Source organism: Leuresthes tenuis, unplaced genomic scaffold (assembly GCF_036924035.1).
Source record: "Leuresthes tenuis unplaced genomic scaffold, fLeuTen1.0.hap1 SCAF_18, whole genome shotgun sequence".
NCBI lineage: Eukaryota > Metazoa > Chordata > Actinopteri > Atheriniformes > Atherinopsidae > Leuresthes > Leuresthes tenuis.
In genome coordinates this window covers 31,179,766-31,200,644 of record NW_027325372.1, presented here as the reverse complement: position 1 = coordinate 31,200,644, position 20,879 = coordinate 31,179,766, and the positions used below count along the sequence as shown (strand labels likewise).

The 20,879-nt window shown below is 38.7% G+C and overlaps 1 protein-coding gene across 6 annotated transcripts in view; it reads right to left on the bottom strand.

Moving 5' to 3' along the window:
- The window catches only part of phf14 (PHD finger protein 14), a 147,752-nt gene that overhangs the window by 50,626 nt on the left and 76,247 nt on the right, over positions 1-20,879 (bottom strand). For 3 of the 6 annotated variants that reach the window (XM_072370807.1, XM_072370805.1, XM_072370806.1), the window contains exons 15-16: positions 14,924-14,986; positions 12,640-12,761 (exon numbers count right to left, since the gene is read on the bottom strand). In XM_072370807.1, the coding sequence (XP_072226908.1) occupies positions 12,640-12,761; positions 14,924-14,986 (185 nt within the window). Of the gene's footprint in view, positions 1-8,969; positions 11,053-12,639; positions 12,776-14,923; positions 14,987-20,879 lie in introns of those variants that run through there. The other 3 variants (XM_072370808.1, XM_072370810.1, XM_072370809.1) reach the window with 3 other exon arrangements.

Genomic DNA, 20,879 nt, shown 5'->3' with positions numbered 1-20,879 from the left:
TTAATATTCACTTTCATCTTTTTGTAAGCATATTTGTACATCACATATATTATTGAATATAATAATATGCACACTTATTTTGGTAAGGTCCTGTAACATTACCCTACCCTCGCTCCTGAAATTTTTGTATAGCCACTGGAGATGTCTTTTGTCAGCCTCTAAAGCATGACAATGAAATCAAGTGTATAGCTGTGCATATGCAGGACTCAGATGGAGGTCAACAGTGGCATTAAAGCCCACAACTGTAGGGGGGTTTAGCAAAAAATAGCTAAATCCTTGGGTGATGCTTTAAAACACTAATATATGCAGCAGTGATGGCTCCGCTCCACTTAGCATCTCCTCTTAACCTAATGTGAATTTTCTGCTTTAAGTGGCTTTTGTGATAACCACAATGACAGGCATAAAAACACCCATCAAGAAATCTAATGGTGAAAGCACAGAAACATCATCAATGTTTTGTTGTATCAAAGGCCTATTTGGACATTCATTGCCTGATCTACATTATGTAGCAAGCGTTGTTCTCAACCCCCTCATGTCATAGTCTGTGGCTACCACAAGCCTTTATCTTCTCCCAGCAATGCCCTTATACACCCAGGCACAGCAAGGTCCCTGATGTTATCAAAGCAGTTTGGCTGTGCTTTAATCATTGGAAAAATTGAGCAGTCCCCCCTCCTACCTTGTACTTTGGAGGCAGACTAAATCCAATCACTCATAAGAGAGGTTATTGATTGATGTAATCTTATTTGAGGTGAGGTGGTGGAGGGGACATGACAGATTGCTTTTGTCTGCTACATGTGTTCCTCTCAGTTGGAAATTCATGTCGTCTTTCATCTGTTGTTTAATCTCTGTGTGAAGTTCTGACATCCTCCCCTCCCCTCTAGTGTCACCAGTGGACTGGTCCTTGCTGAGCATTGCTGGTGGCCCACAAATCTAAGTTGGCTCCATTTGATCTCAGCCACCTTATATAAATAGTTGTCACATTCCTGCCCTCCTCTCATAATGTCTCATCGCTGGAGGGGCCACAAAAAGCCTCCATGTATTCACAGAGCCTGTGGACATTTCGCTGATGTGTGACTACAACTAAATCAAATCAAACTAATCATGGCTTTGACAACACTTGAATATTGAACATTTGAGGATATTGAACAGTCTACAAGACTGTATTGAACACTCTGTCTAGCAATGAACTCTTAAGACTAACAACAACAGTTTATGCTAAGAGATTGTTGAGGCAGGGGAAATAAATAATTGCTACAAAAAAAGATTTTCAACTAATAAAGTCAGAAAAATTAATGAATAATAAATATTTCATATATTAGTAAATTCTACATAGACTTTCATATCTAAGAGGATGAATCTACGATCTATTAAAACTACAAGAATCTAATTCACATATAGAGTATTATGTGACGCCAGACAACAGAAATTATAATAATATATTAAATATTCATTATATTCATCAGTTTTCCTCTTTAAAATGATTTTTTCATTAAAATCTATACTTCGTAAAATTCTGTGTAAATGTTCAATATGCATGGATAAAGTTCCACGCTGGTAATCGTACTTAAGTGAGTCTCCAAATGTTTCATTGATCTTAATTTGGACAAAAAAAAGCTGTGTAAATATCCATCCATCCATTTTCTATACCGACAGTCCGTTAATCGGGTAGCGGGTGGGCTGGAGCCTATCCCAGCAGTCATTGGGCGAAAGGCAGGGTACACCCTGGACAGGTTGCCAGTCCATCACAGGGCCACATAGAGACAAACGAGACAAACAACCATGCACGCTCACACTCACTCCTACGGACAATTTGGAGTCACCAATTAACCTGACATGCATGTTTTTTTTTTTTTGGATGGTGGGAGGAAGCCAGAGTACCTGGAGAGAACCCACGCATACACGGGGAGAACATGAAAACTGCTGTGTAAATATATTTTTAAGAAAATATTTTCCTTTTCATACCAAGTCTTTGTTAATTGTTACATGTAAAGTAGTTTTCCAAGCCCACAACTGTATTTCAATTGCATTAGAGAAAACAAGACAAATACAATTGACCTCAACCAATTAAACTTTGTTTAATCTGGACCCACCCCTGTTCCAGGGCTGATATATACAACCTTATGTACAAGGTTTATATATATATATATATTTCTATCCTGTTGTTGAAATCAATATGTCTTCTTTGTTGTTATCTAGAAAACGTGTTTTCATTCTATGGCACGGCATCAATCTTAAAACTTGGACACAAAAAAATATGGAACATACATGCACAGAATTGACTTCCAGGAAGAGGAGTCATAGTCCTAAAGTCAAGCCCGTGGTTCACCATCAACCTGTCCACGTTTCAAACAGATTTTACCCACTCAGCGACACACACCCGCTGAGGACAAGACCCTGGTAATTGGCAGCTCTATAGTCAGAAATGTGGCATTAGCGACACCAGCGACCATAGTCAAATGTATTCCAGGGTCCAGAGCGGGCGACATAGAATCCTATTTAAAACTGCTGGCTAAGGATAAACGTAAATACGGTAAAATAGTTATTCACGTCGGCGGTAATGACACCCGGTTACGCCAATCGGAGGGCACTAAAATTAATGTTGTGTGTAATTTTGCCAAAACAATGTCGGACACCGTAGTTTTCTCTGGACCCCTGCCAAATCTGACCAGTGATGACATGTTTAGCCGCATGTCCTCATTCAATCGCTGGTTGTCTAGATGGTGTCCAGCAAACAACGTGGGCTACATAGATAATTGGCAATCTTTCTGGAGAAAACCTGGTCTGATGAGGAGAGACGGCATCCATCCCACTTTGGAAGGAGCGGCTCTCATTTCTAGAAATATGGACGAATTTATTAGTCATCCAAAAACATGACAACCCAGGGTTGAGACCAGGATGCAGAGCTGTAGTCTTACACACTTCTCTGCGGCTTCCCACCTGATGCTGCCCCCCCCTTAATCAAAAAACACAAAAGGAGCAAATCCTCTTGTGCAAAAAATATTTAAAACAAAAACTTTAACTGAACAAAAACATCAAACTATTAAATGTGGTTTGATGAATATTAGATCTCTCCTTTCAAAGTCTCTGTTAGTGAATGATTTGATTTGTGATCATCATATTGATATATTTTGTTTTACAGAAACCTGGCTGCAGCAGGAGGATCATGTTAGCATTAATGAATCAACTCCCTCTGACTATTTAAATGTTCACGTTCCTCGAACCACAGGCAGAGGAGGAGGAGTGGCAGCTATCTTCAGATCAGGGTTACTAATCAGTCCTAGACCCAAGACTAGTTTTAGCTCTTTTGAATCTATGATTCTCAGTTTTTCCCACCCAAAGTGGAAATCACAAAAAAGTGTTTGTTGTTGTGTATCGTCCACCTGACCCTCATTCTGAGTTTCTGGCTGAATTCTCAGAGTTTTTATCCCAGTTAGTGCTGAGTACAGATAAAGTCATTGTAGTGGGTGACTTTAATATTCATGTAGATGTTGAAAATGACAGCTTAAATGTTAACTTTAATTCTATATTAGACTCTATTGGATTTTCTCAAAGTGTTCACAGACCTACTCACTGCCTTAATCATACCCTTGACCTTGTGCTGACTTATGGCATTGAGAGTGAACAGTTAACAGTGTTCCTTCATAACCCTGTCTTGTCTGACCATTTTTTAATAACTTTTGAATTTACATTACTTGACTATACGACTTCTGAGAAGAATCTTACATATAGAAGGTGTCTGTCAGAGAATGATGTAACCAGATTTAAAGAGTTGATTTCATCATCCTTTTCTTCACTGCCATGTGCTGATATGACAGAGGAGGGCTACCTAAATTTTACTCCAGTAGAACTTGACTCTCTTGTTGACAGCACTATAGCTTCAATGCGTACAACACTGGACAATGTTGCCCCTCTGAAAAGGAAGGTAATCAGTCAGAAGAGGTTGGCTCTTTGGTATAATTCACAGCTGCTTTAAAGCAGACTGCAAGAAAGCTGGAGAGACAGTGGCGTTCCTCTAATTTAGAAGAGTCTCAATTAGTCTGGAAAGATAGTTTAATAACGTATAAGAAAGCAAACGTATTCGTAAAGCTAGAACTGCTTATTATTCATTATTGATAGAAGAGAATAAGAATAATCCAAGGTTTCTTTTCAGCACTGTTGCCAGGCTGACAAAGAGTCTGAGCTCTGTTGAGCCATGTATTCTTTTAACTCTCAGCAGTGATGATTTCATGAGATTCTTTATAAAAAAATTGTTTCTATCAGAGAGAAGATTGATGGAATCCTTCCCACTATTATCACTGATGTATCATCAAGTAGAGGAGCTTTAGAAGTATCTTTAGAACCTGATTTGTATTTAGACGGCTTCTGCCCAGTTGATCTCTCTGAGCTAAGAACAGCAATAGTCTCTTCTAAACCATCAACTTGTATTTTAGACCCAATCCCAACCAGACTGTTCAAGGAGGTTTTCCCCTTAATTGACACTTCCATATTGGATTTGATCAATCGGTATTTGTTGACAGGATATGTACCTCAGACTTTTAAGGTTGCTGTAATTAAACCTTTACTTAAAAAATGTACTCTTGATTCAGAAGTGTTGGCTAATTATCGACCTATATCCAATCTACCTTTTTTGTCTAAAGTTATTGAAAAACTAGTTGCAGTTAAATTTGTGATCATTTACGTAGAAATAATCTGTTTGAAGAGTTTCAGTCAGGATTCAGACTGCATCATAGCACAGAAACAGCACTGGTGAAAGTTACCAATGATCTCCTCTTAGCCTCTGATAGCAGACTTGTTTCTGTACTTGTCCTGTTGGATCTCAGTGCTGCATTTGATACGATCGATCACAGCATTCTGTTACAGAGACTTGGAACATCTTATGGGATTAAAGGAACTGCATTAGGCTGGTTTAAGTCATATTTATCTGATAGATTCCAGTTTGTTGTTGTAAATGAAGAATCTTCCTCACACATTGGAGTAAGTCATGGAGTTCCTCAGGGTTCTGTGCTTGGACCAATTCTTTTTACTTTGTACATGCTTCCATTAGGTAACATTATAAGACAGCATGGCATAAATTTCCATTGTTATGCTGATTATACGCTGTACTTATCTATGAAACCAGATGAAACCAATAGGTTGGTCAGACTACAAGCCTGTCTTGATGACATAAAGACCTGGATGACTGGAGAACTGTCTGCTTTTAAATTCAGACAAAACTGAAGTTGTTCTCTTTGGACCTGAGCGCTTCAGGGAGAAATTGTCTAGTTATATAGTTACTCTAGATGGTATTTCCTTGGCTTCAAGTTCTACAGTGAGGAAACTTGGAGTTATTTTTGACCAGAATTTAAACATCCCATAGTTAAGCTGCTATAGGCTTAGACTGCTGGGGGACCTCATCTGTCACACCTTTCCTCACTTTGCTCTCTTTTTCCCCCTGTTTAAATTCTCAAAAGATTTTATGTACATGTGACATTGTGGTTATTAACTTGTGTTTCCCTGTTCCAACAGGTATCCTTTGAATGGTGTTATGGTGTTTTTCCCCCCTCTTTTCCCTCTTTTCTGTCTTCTCAAACCCCAGCTGGTCGAGGCGGATGGCCACCCTTCCTGAGTCTGGTTCTGCCAGAGGTTTCTTCCTGTTAAAAGGGAGTCATTCCTTTCCACAGTCACCTCAGGCACGCTCAGGACGGGAGATTGGACAAGTTTCGGTGCAATCTGTTGGTTTCCTTAGCTAGGATATTATTTTTTAAATTGCCCCATATGAATTAATTGGATTATGATTACAATTAATTGAATTCCAATTGGCTTGAATTGGACTATATTACTTAAGTGCCTTGAGATGACAATTGTTGTAATCTGGCCCTATATAAATAAAACTGAATTGAATTGAATTGAAATTGTGTTCTCATGAAGAAAATCATTCCTGTGACCATTTCTGGTCTGTGAGCATACGTGAATTATCGAAAAACACAAAACTTGTGCATATAAATGTGGTACCATGAATTTAGGACTGACACAAGACCAAGCTTGACTCTCCCAACTCTCTCACAGCTTATAAACCCTCTTTCTTGTCAATTTGACTTTTGAGTTAGAAAAGAGATAGTTGGGTAGTAAAATTTCCTTGAAAGGAGTACAATTACAAAGCTTAACAGGGAAACATTAACTGGATAAAACACAACCAATACTGCTAACATTAAATCTACATCTTATACAGCCATAAACTGGACTTTCTGGACTGGAGTGTGGAAAAAAATATGCCTTTACAGGAGCAAAGACACCAGTCTCTGTCAACCCCCCACCCCCAACAAAAAACAAGGAAGTGTGGAAAAAAAACAGCTATATGGTTTTTCACAAAATTGAAAAAAAGAATGATTCTATGATATGACTTCTAAAATGAAAAACCTTTCTAAGGAAAAGTACACAAAAGTGTAACACTTTTTAGAATAGATAAGTGACTGACTGCTAAGTTTGCAATTACAGAGTGTTTCAGCAAATTAGACCGTCTTGGCCCTTAGGAAAACAATAAAAACAACGGCACCTCTGGTTAAAAAAAAAAAAATCTAAACTCACCTTACACTGAACAGTTGTTTGACAATAAATAGATAAATAAACAAATAAAAAAATTAATGTGTGAGCTTTGTGAGTGCTGATTATATGTGTGAAGGCTGAGCTTGTGCTTGTAAAACTCCATGCTCACTGGCCTGTAATTATGCATATGGAGCAAAACTGTTCATGTGATAATTGTTTTCTAAATGTGGATTTTATTCTATGTGCATTTGTATTTGTGTAGGTTAAAAATGATTTTAACAACATAGCTTTAATATTGTATTGTATATCTAGGAGATCTTGTCCTTACTTTCATCTTCTCTTAAGCATTTTGTATTGCTTTGTTATTAAAACAAGTCAAATAGCTGAAATTAAGTGCTGAGCTTGGTCATTTCCAACGATAGTTAAACTATGTAAGGTTAATGGTGACTGTTGCTCCCCAACACGGTACCCAGTCATATGTCCATGTATTGACAGAGGGTTTGTGGACTCAAAAATGTCTGCTCTCCAGAAGAGCCCTGATGGCTGAAACAAGTCAGTGAATTTATCCCAAGTGGGCAATGCAATTACCCTGGGAGTAACCACGTGACAGAAATCAATATGACACAAAGCACTAAGCCATTGACTCTCATCCATGACAAAGTGCACCACAGTAAGGAGTGGATTATTGGACATTGTGAGCCTCCTACATTTTGATCTACTGTTGGGTCACTGCAACATTATAAAATAGCAATTGTTTTACAAGATGGGGAAGTAATGAATGGACTGCTGAAGTCGCACCTATGGATAAAGCCAAGTAAGACTACTTTTAATAGCTTATCTAGACACAACTTATTCACAGCTATAGGTGGGACAGAAGGTGCTGTCCTTGTAACTCAAGCTTCAGAGGTTTTCCAGTAGGGGGCCCCAGTAAACTGGGTACCACACCAAAAAAAGAGCTGATTTCAACAGCACATATGCACCCCCACCCCTACGGACAAACTCAAGCTTTATGGCAATGGACCCAGCCAAGAAATGTTACAAGAAATATAATCAGCATGATGCACACTATAACTCCAACTAAAAACACATATGTTAAGAGGTAATCAATTAAGCTACAATAGCTTTTGGCTCATGTTCATGGTGTATTGATGAAAAAGAAAACTACTCAAAAGGGATATGGAGGAGAGGGAGAAGTGTGAACCTCAGGGAACATTCAGGCAAACCCTCAGTAGCAGAATCAGTGGGGTAAAGAGACAGGGAAGAAGCAAGGAAGTAATAGATTTTAGCTGCTTGGCTACTCTTCCCACACAGCCTCAGTCCCAGCTCTGGAGTTTTCTGTTTTAATAGGGGGGAAAGGGTGAAGTCAGCAAAAACAAAATGCCGCCATTAAATCATCTCCCTGGATCTGGTGTCAGAGCTGTAATGGGAAATGCACCCATCATTGGAAAGGTTACTGCTTTCCAGAACCTCCCTGCTAGCTTTTCTCTCTCTTCATCCCTTAGCCCCTCCTCTTCTCGAATTTCTGGGCCTCAGTATCATCCCCTTACCCCAAAAATGACAATAGTTTGGGGCAACCACACTTCACCATGGGAGTGGGTGTTAGTTTCGTCTCATAGATTCAAACATTTTCATCATCTTTTTTCACAGCTCTTTAGGAAATACTGATGCTTGACCATACGGACAGTCTTTTTTTCTTTCTTAACAATATGCTGATATTGGCTCTTACACAAGAGGGGATGGCAGTATTTGTAATGCTGATACACTTTCTCAGGTTAATGCCACAAAATGGTTTAATTGATTATTGTAATATTTAGGGATGGGAATCGAGAACCGGTTTTCGAAGAGAATGTTAGCGACATTTTGTATAAATAATTTCCATTTGATATTAACATTTAGTTGTGAGGCAGAGTTTATATATATATATATATATATATATATATATATATATATATATATATATAGAGAGAGAGAGAGAGAGAGAGAGAGAGTTATATATTCCACTATATAACTGGATGAGAATCGATAAGAGAATCGATAATGGAACCAGAATTGCTCAATTCTTTTAATTAATTACTATCCCTAGTAATATTACTGTTGTAATTATGGTCCATGGTATGGACTTTATGTATTTTGAACATACATATTCTTTCTGCTCTGTAGCATGAAAATGGTAAAAGAACATATCTAGATATTAGCAATCAGCAGTTATAACACAGATTTTTACCTTAAAAGAAAACTTTTATGTGACTGCAGATGCATTTGAGACTTTAATCTGTGTGGGTTGAGAAGCAACATTTCATCTAAGCCACCCCCGGCAAAACAAGAAGGCCACTTCCCAGGTGATAAATCACTGATGACAGAGGGCATTACACGCACAAACGGACCGCCAGTGCCGTTCTTTTAGAACAATTAATTAGCTGTCTGACACTCATTTATCACAGCAGCAATAAGGTGAAAAAAAATCAAGAGTTTATTAAAGCTCCGCCTAATTCTCAAGAGCTATAGGCCAGAGGCTGAGACACTTCACAAACACAACAGCCGCAACATTCACATTCTTACTTGGGTTATTATACAGTACACAGTAAGAAACATTCACTTAAAAGCAAGTTTGTAAACAAATGTTTGGCAAATACAGATACAATGGCTGTCATCTCATGACCACGACAAATCAGATCCAAGTCTTCACGACACAATATTATACTATACATATAATCAACTATTTACGTCCAAAACACAAAGACATAGTTTGGCCTCTTCAATAAATACTGTACACATCAGCACACTCCCTGGTATTCACACTTCTCTAACATCCCATCACTTATTCTTAAGCTTTACATTAATTGACATATCTAGGAAACAGATACAGCCATGCACTACAGAAACTGAAACATTGTCTTTGAGACTGAGAGTGATGTAAAATAACTGTTCAGAAGCCAGCAAGTCATTCTGCACTGAGATCTTATTTCTTAAAATACCCCTATTGCAGCAATGTTTCTTGGCATTCCTTGAAGATGCAAAAAGCAGTAAACTCTGCAGGTCTGACTGCTCCCAAAAGCATGCATACAGAGCCTTGGATGGACAACAGAATGACATATAAGGGCAAAATGTGACACTCAGGCATCCTGACAGGGCAACAAGAAGCTGTTGTTTTGACAGCACTATGGGCCACCAGAGACATGGAGACAAAGCTGTGCTTCTTTCCAAGGATGTGTCAGTTAAACTGACACATCAAGATATAGAGACAGAGGAAGACTTCTAAATGCCTAAGTACACTAAAAACATTTCTACTAATATTCAAGTGCTACTACTGCTAACTACACTATTTTGCCTCCACTAGAGATGCTTTATGGTAGCAATACTTTAGTGCTACACTTGATACACCAGAAAAAGTTGCCTTTGGTACATAACAATGATTTCACTTAATATTTCTGGTCCTCAACATATTTAAAAAGCACAACACAATGCTCAGGCCTCTGAAAGCCTGTGCTGAAGTGGGTCTAATCAAACCTGGATGGCAATGACAATCAATAATACTGATTGGAAGTGATTAGAAGTCATATAGGGCAAAAAGAAAAGAAAAACATGTCTGCTGATCCAAGGTGAAAACCTGGAGGGTAAGAGAAGACTGAAATAGGATGGAGTACAAAGTTTGAAAAGAAAATTAACTGTTACAAAATGTGCACTAGTGGTAAACCACATTGAGCTTTTTGCTATGCTTTCTCACTGCAAACATTTTCTACAGACTGAGGCAGCCAACCAAACTCAGCTGCTGTGGGGTATTCAACAAGCCTGTTGGCTTTCGACAAACTTAGAATATACGCCAGCCAGACTTGACCGCACACCTAAAAATCTCTTGCAAGAGCTTTTTCCAAAGAAACGGAGCCTAGTTGGTATACTCGACAGTGAAGTTAATCAATTTAATTTTTTTTTAAAAAGTTAAGAATGACATTTCCGCTTCTCATTTCAATTTGTTATCTCTCTCCAAAAGAAACATCACATTAAGAAAGTAATACCATCTTATGGGTCTTCTAAGGTTGGAGAAATCAAATGTCATATTCTTATTATTTCTGTTTAACTCTTACAGGTTGCAACCTATCAGCAGCCCAAAGGAGATGTTGTGATTACTGGCTAAATTTAAATAATGGCATCAATAGGAAATTTTCTCTTTCTTGGATAATAGTTGTACTGATACAATGATATCCACTGCTGGTCACAAAATAAGAAACAAACATACTGTTATTGTTCAGCAGTAAAAGACCCAACACTGATTAAAAATAATGGCTTAAAACAAACTTTAGCATTTAGTGTTTCACGTTTTAGATTCAGAAAGTTCTGCTCAATTTTCGTTGGAAAGCTGCCAGTCCAGTTTGGATCAGAAGTGGTTGCCAAGCGACGTGACGATCTTGTTCTTCAGCCCGATTCGAGCACCCTTCTTCAAACGCTTCAATTTGCATCTCTTTGTCTCTAAGCCAAAGGTCATCCGTCCCGAGATTTTATGGGAGGTGAGGTGGCTGCCCCAGCTCTCACAACCTGTGCAATGCAAAGATAGAAAGAGTCAGGGCAGCACACCTCATACCCCGACCAGAAACCCTTACACCTCAAATGCTGCCTTAGGAGCATGAAAATAAAAAGATCAGAAAAACATTTTGGTATTTAAAGGGGAAGTTTATTTCCTTTAAACCTGGAGCTTATTTCTGGCATAAAATACGTTTATCTACTCACCGATAACAGTTTGGTGAAAGCTGCAGCGGGGCGCGTCGATGACATCATCCCACTAGACTGTGTTGAAAGTCTCCGATAAGCCCCCTGATAGCCCCCAATAACAACAACAACACAGCAGCTCTGAACTAACAATGCAATAGTATGTGTTCGTTAATTCCTTCTTCTTAAAGTACTGGTGAAATAAAGACAGATACTGCCTTATTTAGAGGCTGTATTGTCAATGCCCTGTTCTCTCCCGTTACATGGATACACGCAGATCTCGAGTGATCTAAATAGCGTCCAAAGGATGCCGACTTTCACCAAACTGCTCTCGTGAGTAGATGAACGTATTTTATGCCAGAAATAAGGTCTAGGTTTAAAAAACGAACTTCCCCTTTAAGTGATGGACTTTATCTATACGATTCTGATATCACCATGGACATAGAATAACTTACAATAAGTAGTCAAATGTCATTGCAAAAATATAAAAGAAAGTGTGTGGGTGGACCTTATTCTACAGTAAATTTGACTTGATGTACAAACAGTCTTCTATTAAAAATCTCTGGAAAGCAACACTTCCTGAAGATGTTGTACATTAAAGGGATTCCCAGCATATTTTTCCCCACACACCATTTCATGGTAACTTCAAAGAACTCAATGTCTTACAAGCAAAACATCTGCTTACATGATAGCCAGTCCTCTTATTACATCCTCTACGGTAGCCCAAAGTACTCTACGGTACAGTGCACTTCAAGAGCCCAAAAACAAAATGGTGTTTGCTTGCTAAAAAAGATGAACAGTACTTTTATTTTGGTCAAAATTTTGTAGTTGTGGACAAATTTTCATATAAGAATTTTTTTGACAGTTTATAGTATGCGACTGGTAAAAGAAGTGAAAAACAAAAACAAACGATACTAAACATAGCCGCAGCTTTACTTCAGTATTATTTGTTGATTCAGGTTAAAAAGACTATGACAGTCTTAGAGTCTTATTATTGAGCCACTTCCCTGAAAAATGTATTTGTACTGCTGTGATGCTGCCAGGTTTTTTTTCATAGAATTGTAATGCCAAAGAAGATTTCTGTTTATTAGATGGCTGACACCTGAAATCCCAAGAAAGAAGGCAAATTAATTGTGGTATTCATTACACCTTAATCATCTGAGCAAATGTATGTGGCAGGCCAATATAGGGGGCCTATGGAGAAAATCCCCTCTACCCCCACATTCTGCAGAGCCCAAGCGACTAGACCCTAATGAAGACTGAATTTTAATCATCAAGAGGATATGGATGCTTCTGGAGGCACACATACACGCATGAACATCTGAAGCTATGTACATACACACACAACACACAGATTCCACGTGTAATAGCCTCATGCTCCTTCTCTGACACACACACACACACACACAACCTCACCTCACAAGGTTTTCGTTGTCGCCTGGTCCTTTGCAAGTTGTACACTCAGTCCTTGTGTCATCGGCTTTGGGTTTTTTCTGCACTGCAGGCTGGCGATGTCTGCGTTCCCGTGGCAATGGTTCCTATGGAAACACAACTGATTAGAAATTAGAGCTGTGTAGGTGACTGTTGGAGGCAAATAAGTAAAATTAAATGTTGAACTAGGAAGAGAGGAGGGAAAACATTAGGAGTATTGTTACTAGTATTGCTTCCTCAATCAAATTCTTTGTCACAGTAAGGGCCAGAACATTCATACATTTGTCCCAAGGCCAATTCACTAATGTCTGCGCTTACGGTTGGGTCTGAAGCCCTGAGTGCTCTGGAGTAGCTTTTTCATATAGAGAATTCTGGTCTTTTCTCTGTTCATCTTTCAATAAACCATTGACAGTATCCCTTTCATTGCTGTATAAAATGGCACTTCTGCATATTGTTTCCATCACCATAAGGAACTGTTTGTGATTGTATTAGGCAGGTGATAAATGGTGACTGGTTTCCTCCTGACATAACATTTCGAATAAGAATGAGCTGAAGTTTCAACTTGCAGACTAAGCCAAGTAAAGTCCTGTGATCAGGTGAAAAGAAGTGAACAATTTGGCCACAACACTGAACGTATGGAGGAATCCATGCATTGTTTATCACCAACTAAAAGCCATCACTTCTCTTAGGCTACGTTCACACTGCAAGTCTTAATGCACAATTGGCTGTTCAAATTATCTCTTTAAATGTGGCCTGTCTACGGATTGCTGTGTGAACAGCTCACGTTCCTCAAGTGACCCGCAAGCGCAATTGACCATTGATGACATCACGCCCATAGACCACGCCACAATGGTGTTTACAAGCGACCATGGCAACACCAACCAGTACTGCAGGACTGTATGGCTTAATGCGAAAAATCAGGGCTCTCAAGTCTCACGAGACACGCGCATTTCAACAAGTTCACACGCCACACATGGTATTTCTCACGCTGGAAAAAAAATCTATATAATATAAATTTCTCTGGCACGCCACTATCTCTATGGAAATGGCAGGAAGCAAGCACGTCTCCCGTGAGTCTGAGCAGAACAACACTAACAACAACACTAATAATAATATAAGTAATGTAAGACCTGTCCAAACACCCACCCAACCCCGGCCGGATTCTCACTCTTGCCTTCATTCATAACTTGAGAGCCCTGCTAAAAAGAGTGTGTGGCGACAGCCGGGAAATCTGTGACATCACGAAGGAGGAAGAAGAGGCAGAAAATTCAGATGTTAATGATGACTCTATGCGGGGCAATAACCGTAACATCCGCACAGAGAAGTATTTGGATGCGGCGTCGGAGCCAGGAGTGGTGGGATGAGGTTGTGGCTGGTTACACGGAGCAGGATTTCTTCCAGTACTTTAGAATGTTGAGGAATACCTTTCATCACATTTGTCAGCACCTCTCCCCGAGACTTTCAAGAGGAGACATGTCGTTCAGGAGATCCATCTCCTTGAGAAAGCGAGTGGGAGTGGGGCTATATTGGGTAGCAACGGGGGCGGGTTACCACGCCTTGGCCAACCTGTTTGGCATCGCAAAGTCCTCCGTTTGCGCTATTGTGCATGACTTCTGCAAAGCTGTGCACCAGGTCCTCGTGCCTGAATATATTAAACTACCCCAGGGAGACGATCTAAAGGAGGTGCTGCAGTTTCAGGCAGAGGTGGGGTTTCCCCAAGTGTGCTGGGGCGATCGACGGGAGCAGTGCAGCGCGGGTCAGAATGACGTTAAAGTCACATTGAATGCGACCTGACTGTTCAGACTGTGGTCGCATTAAAAAAAATCAGATACGTATCCGATTCAGTACCACATTTAAAAGTGGCCTGATTCCGATTAGAAAATGTCAGATTCAACGCGACTTGCGCTGTTCACACTGTCAAAAGCAAATCGGATATGGGTCACATATGAGCGAAAAAATCGTATTCCGGTCACTTGCAACGGCAGTCTGAACTTAGCCCAAGAGAACCTTTCAAAGGAAAAGTGTGCCAACCTTAGATGATCGTCCTCAAGAACACCTGAGGCTGCACTGCTGCCAAATGTGTTTTATTTGAGTATTAAGGGAGAGGAGTGAGTACTTATGTAATGGAATGTTAACATCTTTAGACTGATGAGAAAAAAATGTCATAATTACATTTTAAGTTGAGTCTGAAACTAAACAAAATGTGGGAAAGGGTCTCTAAACAGTAAATATAGGAATGGAACAATATCAGCAGTTTGAAGTGACAAACCTCCACTTTATCTTCTCTGTCTTCAAGGATGGAAACTCTTTTTCTCTTCTGCCCTCTGGTTCTCTGAGGAGCACAAATATTTCACTTTACATTCAAGTAGCAGTAAAATGACATTGACATTCAAATTTATGCTGAAAGCATAAATACCATTTCTGTTTAGAGGGTGCAAAAGTGCCAGTTTTTCACTTCTATTTGCTCACTACTTTATTTATACATAACAACCTTGGAATGTGCAATAAAACTGCTAAAAATTAAGTCTGCAAAAGTGAAATAGTATAACATATTTTGTCAGATAAAAATCAGAATTTGGTTACTGTAACAGCTGGGCCTCTTATAATGGCGGCAGGTGGGGTTGACACAGGAAAATAGTGGCCAGTCCCTAATACTGGACAGGGGCAGGCATGTGGGGGTGGAGAAAAGAAAAAAACAGAAACATACCTATCTTTACAATGTGTATACCACCATTGATGAAAAGTCCAGACTATATCACTTGTATGAGATAATTTTAATCAATTATTTTAACATGTTGTACTGGATCAAACATTGGAACACTGGATCTTTTACAATAAAAGCCCTGCTAAGAACAGGGGTGTCTCTATCCAATCAATTCAGGGGAGATTTTAATTTTATATGGTGCAAGAAGTGTTAAGTGTGTAGTTTGTGAAGTAAAGAGTTTGTCGGCTCACTAGCTACTTTATTTATCGAACAAAGTGTAGTCTCTCTCCACAATATGACAAGTCAGACTAATATGAATATGAAGGCCTGGTACCCTAAATACGGTAATAGCGCCAGTATTTTGGTTGATGCTTAAAAGCAAAGCAGAAGGGTCCAAAAATCGATTGTCTTTGGGAATCCTCATATGCTGCTGTATGACATGTATCTCTGCTGAATTTGTTAATAAAATTCCAACGACGAGTCCATCTACTGTGGGTTTTTTCTCCACACCATATTCAAATGAATATTAAACAAATGCGGGATGTATAAAAGCTTTATAATAAGAAAGGTTTTCTGACAAGGCTGCAGTGTGTTGTCCTTCACAGGAATGCTGTAGAATAAAGCCAGCTGTCTGTGGACATAAACTCTTTAAGCATGAAGCATAAATAACAATTTGATATTATTTGTCAAATTTTCAATTAGATTTTTATACTTTTCAGGTTATGCATATTTACTGTTATAGAAAAATAATTAAGATGTGAAATCAGCTTAAAATTCTGTTTAATGACAGAATTTAATCATCTAGAATTAAGAAAAAAAACTTTATGATTAAAATAATCAGTGAAGACAAGAGACTTATACCCAACTAACAATGCTAAAACATAGGATGTTATCCATATTATTCAATAACTAGAACATGTAGATGTCGTCTGGTGAAAAACATACATTTTACCTTTGATTGCCTTTCAAAGATGCCAAAATCTCAAATGTTGTTAAGTGCAACAGCTGCATCTGCTGCACACTAACAATGTTCCATGTAAAATGTTTACTAAAGCTATTGTAAGACTGTTTACTTTAAAAAGCGATTTACATACAGTACATTTACATACATATCCAAAGGTTCAGGCACTTTATATGTTCAGATTCTTTATCATGATGCAATGCTATTTGAGGAGTATGACACTGGCCTAAATTTATTGTACTGCAAGAATTTAACTCAAACATCCTGCCAGAGTCATGATTACCATCTTTAGCCACATGGAAAAAAGGAGCGCTGCACAGATGGTATGGCCCCTAATCTTAGCATCATGGAGTCAATCAAATGACAACACAGAAGATTTGCTTCCAAGATGCCAATTAACTGCCAAGCGGCTAGGAGATCTGTATGCAAGTGTACCAAGGAGGTCTACTGCTGTTTTGAATTCAAAACCAATGGACCGAAGCTTTTTCTAATGCTTCAGTTTGTGTGAAATTCACGGATAAATGAAAATAATTAATGGCATTACTTTTTAGTTACTTAACCACTAATCTCTTCATTACACCAAAGCAAGGTAACATAACTAACAGCACCACTGCAAAGTACTTACTTCTACTCATGCTGTGGAAGTAAAAATGACTATTATATATACCAGAGATGCAAATCACATTTTTTCCAGGGAAGTATTTAGCATTAAACAAGAGGCAACACACCCATCTAATACACCAGTCTGAAGTATGCTGTCCTCTCACAGAAGGCTAAATAAGAGGAAATAAAAATCTCCTTGTTGCTAGCAAGTGAGTGTCTGAGCTGTTGGGGAAAGTTTAAAAGGGGAAGAGGAATCAACAACATATTTAAACAGATTGTGAAAACAATTCCATCTGTTGCCTTTGGCTCACCAGCACTCGCCAGATGGGGCAGTTATTAAGAATGCTAAATGCAAGAAAGCTGCCAATTGGCACTTTCTGCACTCATTTCTCCTGAGACTGCGGTACCAAAATAAAAAAATGTAAAAAAGAGATGAAAAAACAAGGGCAAAACAGTAACTGATAAATACTGGATTTAGAGAAGTGTGACTTAAAGTAATCTAGATGAACTGTTAGAATAGAGAGAAACTCGATAGCTGGATCAGCTGAAAAATTATCAACCACACAGCACAGCTAATCTCAGATTCTGCTCAGGTGAAGAAATTAAAGCTGCAGGCTTTTTTTTTTTTTATGTCCAACGGAAAATCAATCTTTTAATTAAGTACATCAGTGCATCCTTAACAAGCATGAATCATTTCATAGAGAATTAGAGAAATTAACAGAGCATGGGAAAGTGGTCGTAACTAGACATATTAACTTAACATAATTTTCACTTGATTAATTGCACATGTTTATATGGGGTGTTTTAATATTAGCACAGTGTTGAGCTAGCAAGAGCAGTAAATCATGTCCCATTAGTATGAGCATTTTATGGGCACCTTCGGTTAGCCTCTTGAACCCTGTGACATTTCCACTCAAGTTGCTTAAAATTTAAGGATCAAATCAATACATAAAGCCTGTCTAACTATTCCTTCTTTGTTAGTCCCTGAAAATAAATCTAAACAATTAAATGCAGATGAATTATATTGATTTTCAGACAGGATAAACAAATCTTACAAAATAAAGTATAAACAAGTCCTGGTGCATTGATTTAAATTAAGTCAGTGTCTGTATGAGAAAGTCATCTTTTGTTTTTAATGGGCCATTTTTCAAAAATTGCCAGAAAACCTGGAGTGGAAAAAGGATCAGACTTAGACAACTAACTCATATGAATATCGTTTAAGATAAGAGAAGACATGTGGGTCTCCACAAAGGCAAAACAGAGTGTTATCGTCATTCTCCACATTAACAGAGAGATTTCTTTGTTTGGACACCTTTAGTTATCATTAAAGAACACAATATACATATGTTTTTGCCTTGTATGAGACAGAACTATCAACTAGTTATCACCAATTTAATTATTGAATCTGACATTACTTCCACTCTCATGGATTTCTGTGTGGAAGGGGATTCTTTTTTCCCTGATCAATCACCGTCACACAGCTTGGCAATGCTTGACAACAGCATTAGTGTTGCCCATGACACTGATTGGCTAATTGTTAGTCCTTCAGCTGTGCACAATCGACTGATTGCTTTTTCAACCGTAAAATTGATGTCATGATGCCGGATGAATCAGTGTGGCATCAAGTAGCCTATAGAACCAAAGGTCTGGACTCTGCCATGGTATGAGCTGAAACTCTAAAAAGACAAAAGTGATGTCAGTTTGAAATCTTTAATCCTTTTCTCTCCAGTTAACAACAGGCTTCTGGTTTCATAAGTCTCCACATGACATGTTTTGAATTATAAAATCAAGAATCAAAAAATTCAAACTTTTTAGGAATCTGTGTGAGGATTCGTGTACAGCTTCTGTATGTAAAAAAGCCCAAAAAAAACCCAGAGGTGACAAGAGGGCCTCTGCTCGGATCACCAGCAACAAAATGGCCCACAAACAGATGGTAAAGACATCTTCCAATCTTCCAGATTTTAAGAAAATGGGAAATATGTGACTGGACCAACAGACTTTTATTTAACCGAGTTGCACATGCATTTTCAAATGTTTTTGTCACGTTTTATGTCTTGACATTCTTATTTTCTGGTTCTTTGTTATGTTTTCAGTTTCTGGTCATGTTTTTTTCCCCCGTCACTTAGTCTCACTCAAGTCACCTGTTTCTGTTTACAGCTGCACGTCATCAACAATCACCTTCCCACAGTGTATAGTTTTCTGGTTTCCCTCATTCATTGCAAAATCCTCACTTAATTTACTGTCCATATTTCATGTCACGTTTTTGCCAAGTAAGGTTTTGCCACCATAGCCATAGTTTTCATAATCTTGTTTTTTGTATCGTAGTCTTGTCTTGTTTTGATAGTCGTTTTGTTATTTATCCATAGTCTTGTTTTGTTTGTTGTTTCACAGTTGAGAGTTTTGATTATCCGACTCAGCCGTGCTGTCAGTTTTTGCTGTTTTGCCTTGGGAATAAACCTTTTGAGTTTTTATGAAGTCTGCATCTGGGTCCTCCCTTCTACACACCACAGTCGTGACAGTTTTACTATAACTTTTTACATGCATGATGTAAGCATGAGCTTTTAATAAACTTCTTCTTCCACAAATTGAAACTAAACTGCGGCGGTGTACGGCATTATCTTCATACAATGCTTGCATATTGTCCGTGTCTTTATCAGTCGCTCTGCTGCCATTTATCATTTCCGCCAGGTACCCAAAATGCTGCCAAACAAACGATTTGAAAGTGGCGGGGGCATCTTCAATGGTAATAGCCTACTGGTATTTTCTGATGTCATTCTGGCTGCTTGCTGCTTCGCCTCCTCTTCTTCTTTTCCTTCTCCTTCTTTAGGTTCTGGCAGGCTAAACATAGCAAAGGCACATTACTGCCCTCCACAGGTCACAAATAGAAAGTTTAGATAGCTCACAAATCTCGCGAGACAGATTTTTAACGTGACGAGAAATATCGTCGAGTTTAATCTCGTAAGATGTCGTGCCACGAGATCTGGTCACACCCTTAGTCAGGACTACCAGTTTCTTTTCAGTTTCTTCACTCTACATGAACGTGCTGCTGTGAAAGTGTCGGAGAAATGAAGATGACAAATGAGAAGAGATTGTGTGTGATATGCTGAGGTTTAGTCGTTAGCTTTCTGTCATCACTGCCACCTCTTGTCTCGCACACTCAATTCCAATGCTTATCAGCCAGTCAGAGTGAGCTCTTTCACAGACAGAAACAACTGGGATTTAACAACTGGCTGAAAATAGACAAAGACAGAGTCAACAATGGCAAAGGGATGCACACAACAAAAATAGAGAGGCTGTCATTTACCAACACTTCAGCAGTTGTACGCCCAGCTGTTGATTGTTGGCTGAGCGTACAGAGGGCCAGACAAAGTAAAAACGAAAGTTAAAATACCTGCAAGAAATTGGTGAATTAAAGTGAAAAAACTCACTTGCAATTCTTTAAATTATTCCAACAGGATTCACCTACACATACATCCTTTGGAATAACACACATGTCCCTGTCTGCACAATCTAAGGTGTGTTTACAAGCCATTATAGTGTGTATAAATTAAAACAGCAGCAGACATTGGATTATTCTGCATCCATTATAGCATTATTAAGAGACATTCTTTCAGAACTAAATAATTGTACTTTTACACACTATGGGACAAAAAACACTTTCAGTTAATTAGTGCATTGATTAGTTCATGCAGGGCACCAGTAGAGGGGAAATAAAACCTGCCACCAGTGAGAGCTAGTTGTTTAGAAACAGAGCCATAAAAATAAAAAATCCTTGTTATATCTGAGTCAAACTGGAGATCAAGGTTGGGTTTTTGAATCACCTTTGCATGATTTCAGTATAATGAATGAATAGGAGTGTTAGACATAGCTTAAGCAGGACCATGTTAAATCATATATATTGTCCTATGGAACAGACTCTACTCACTATAAGCCATTAACAACATCCCCAAGCTACCC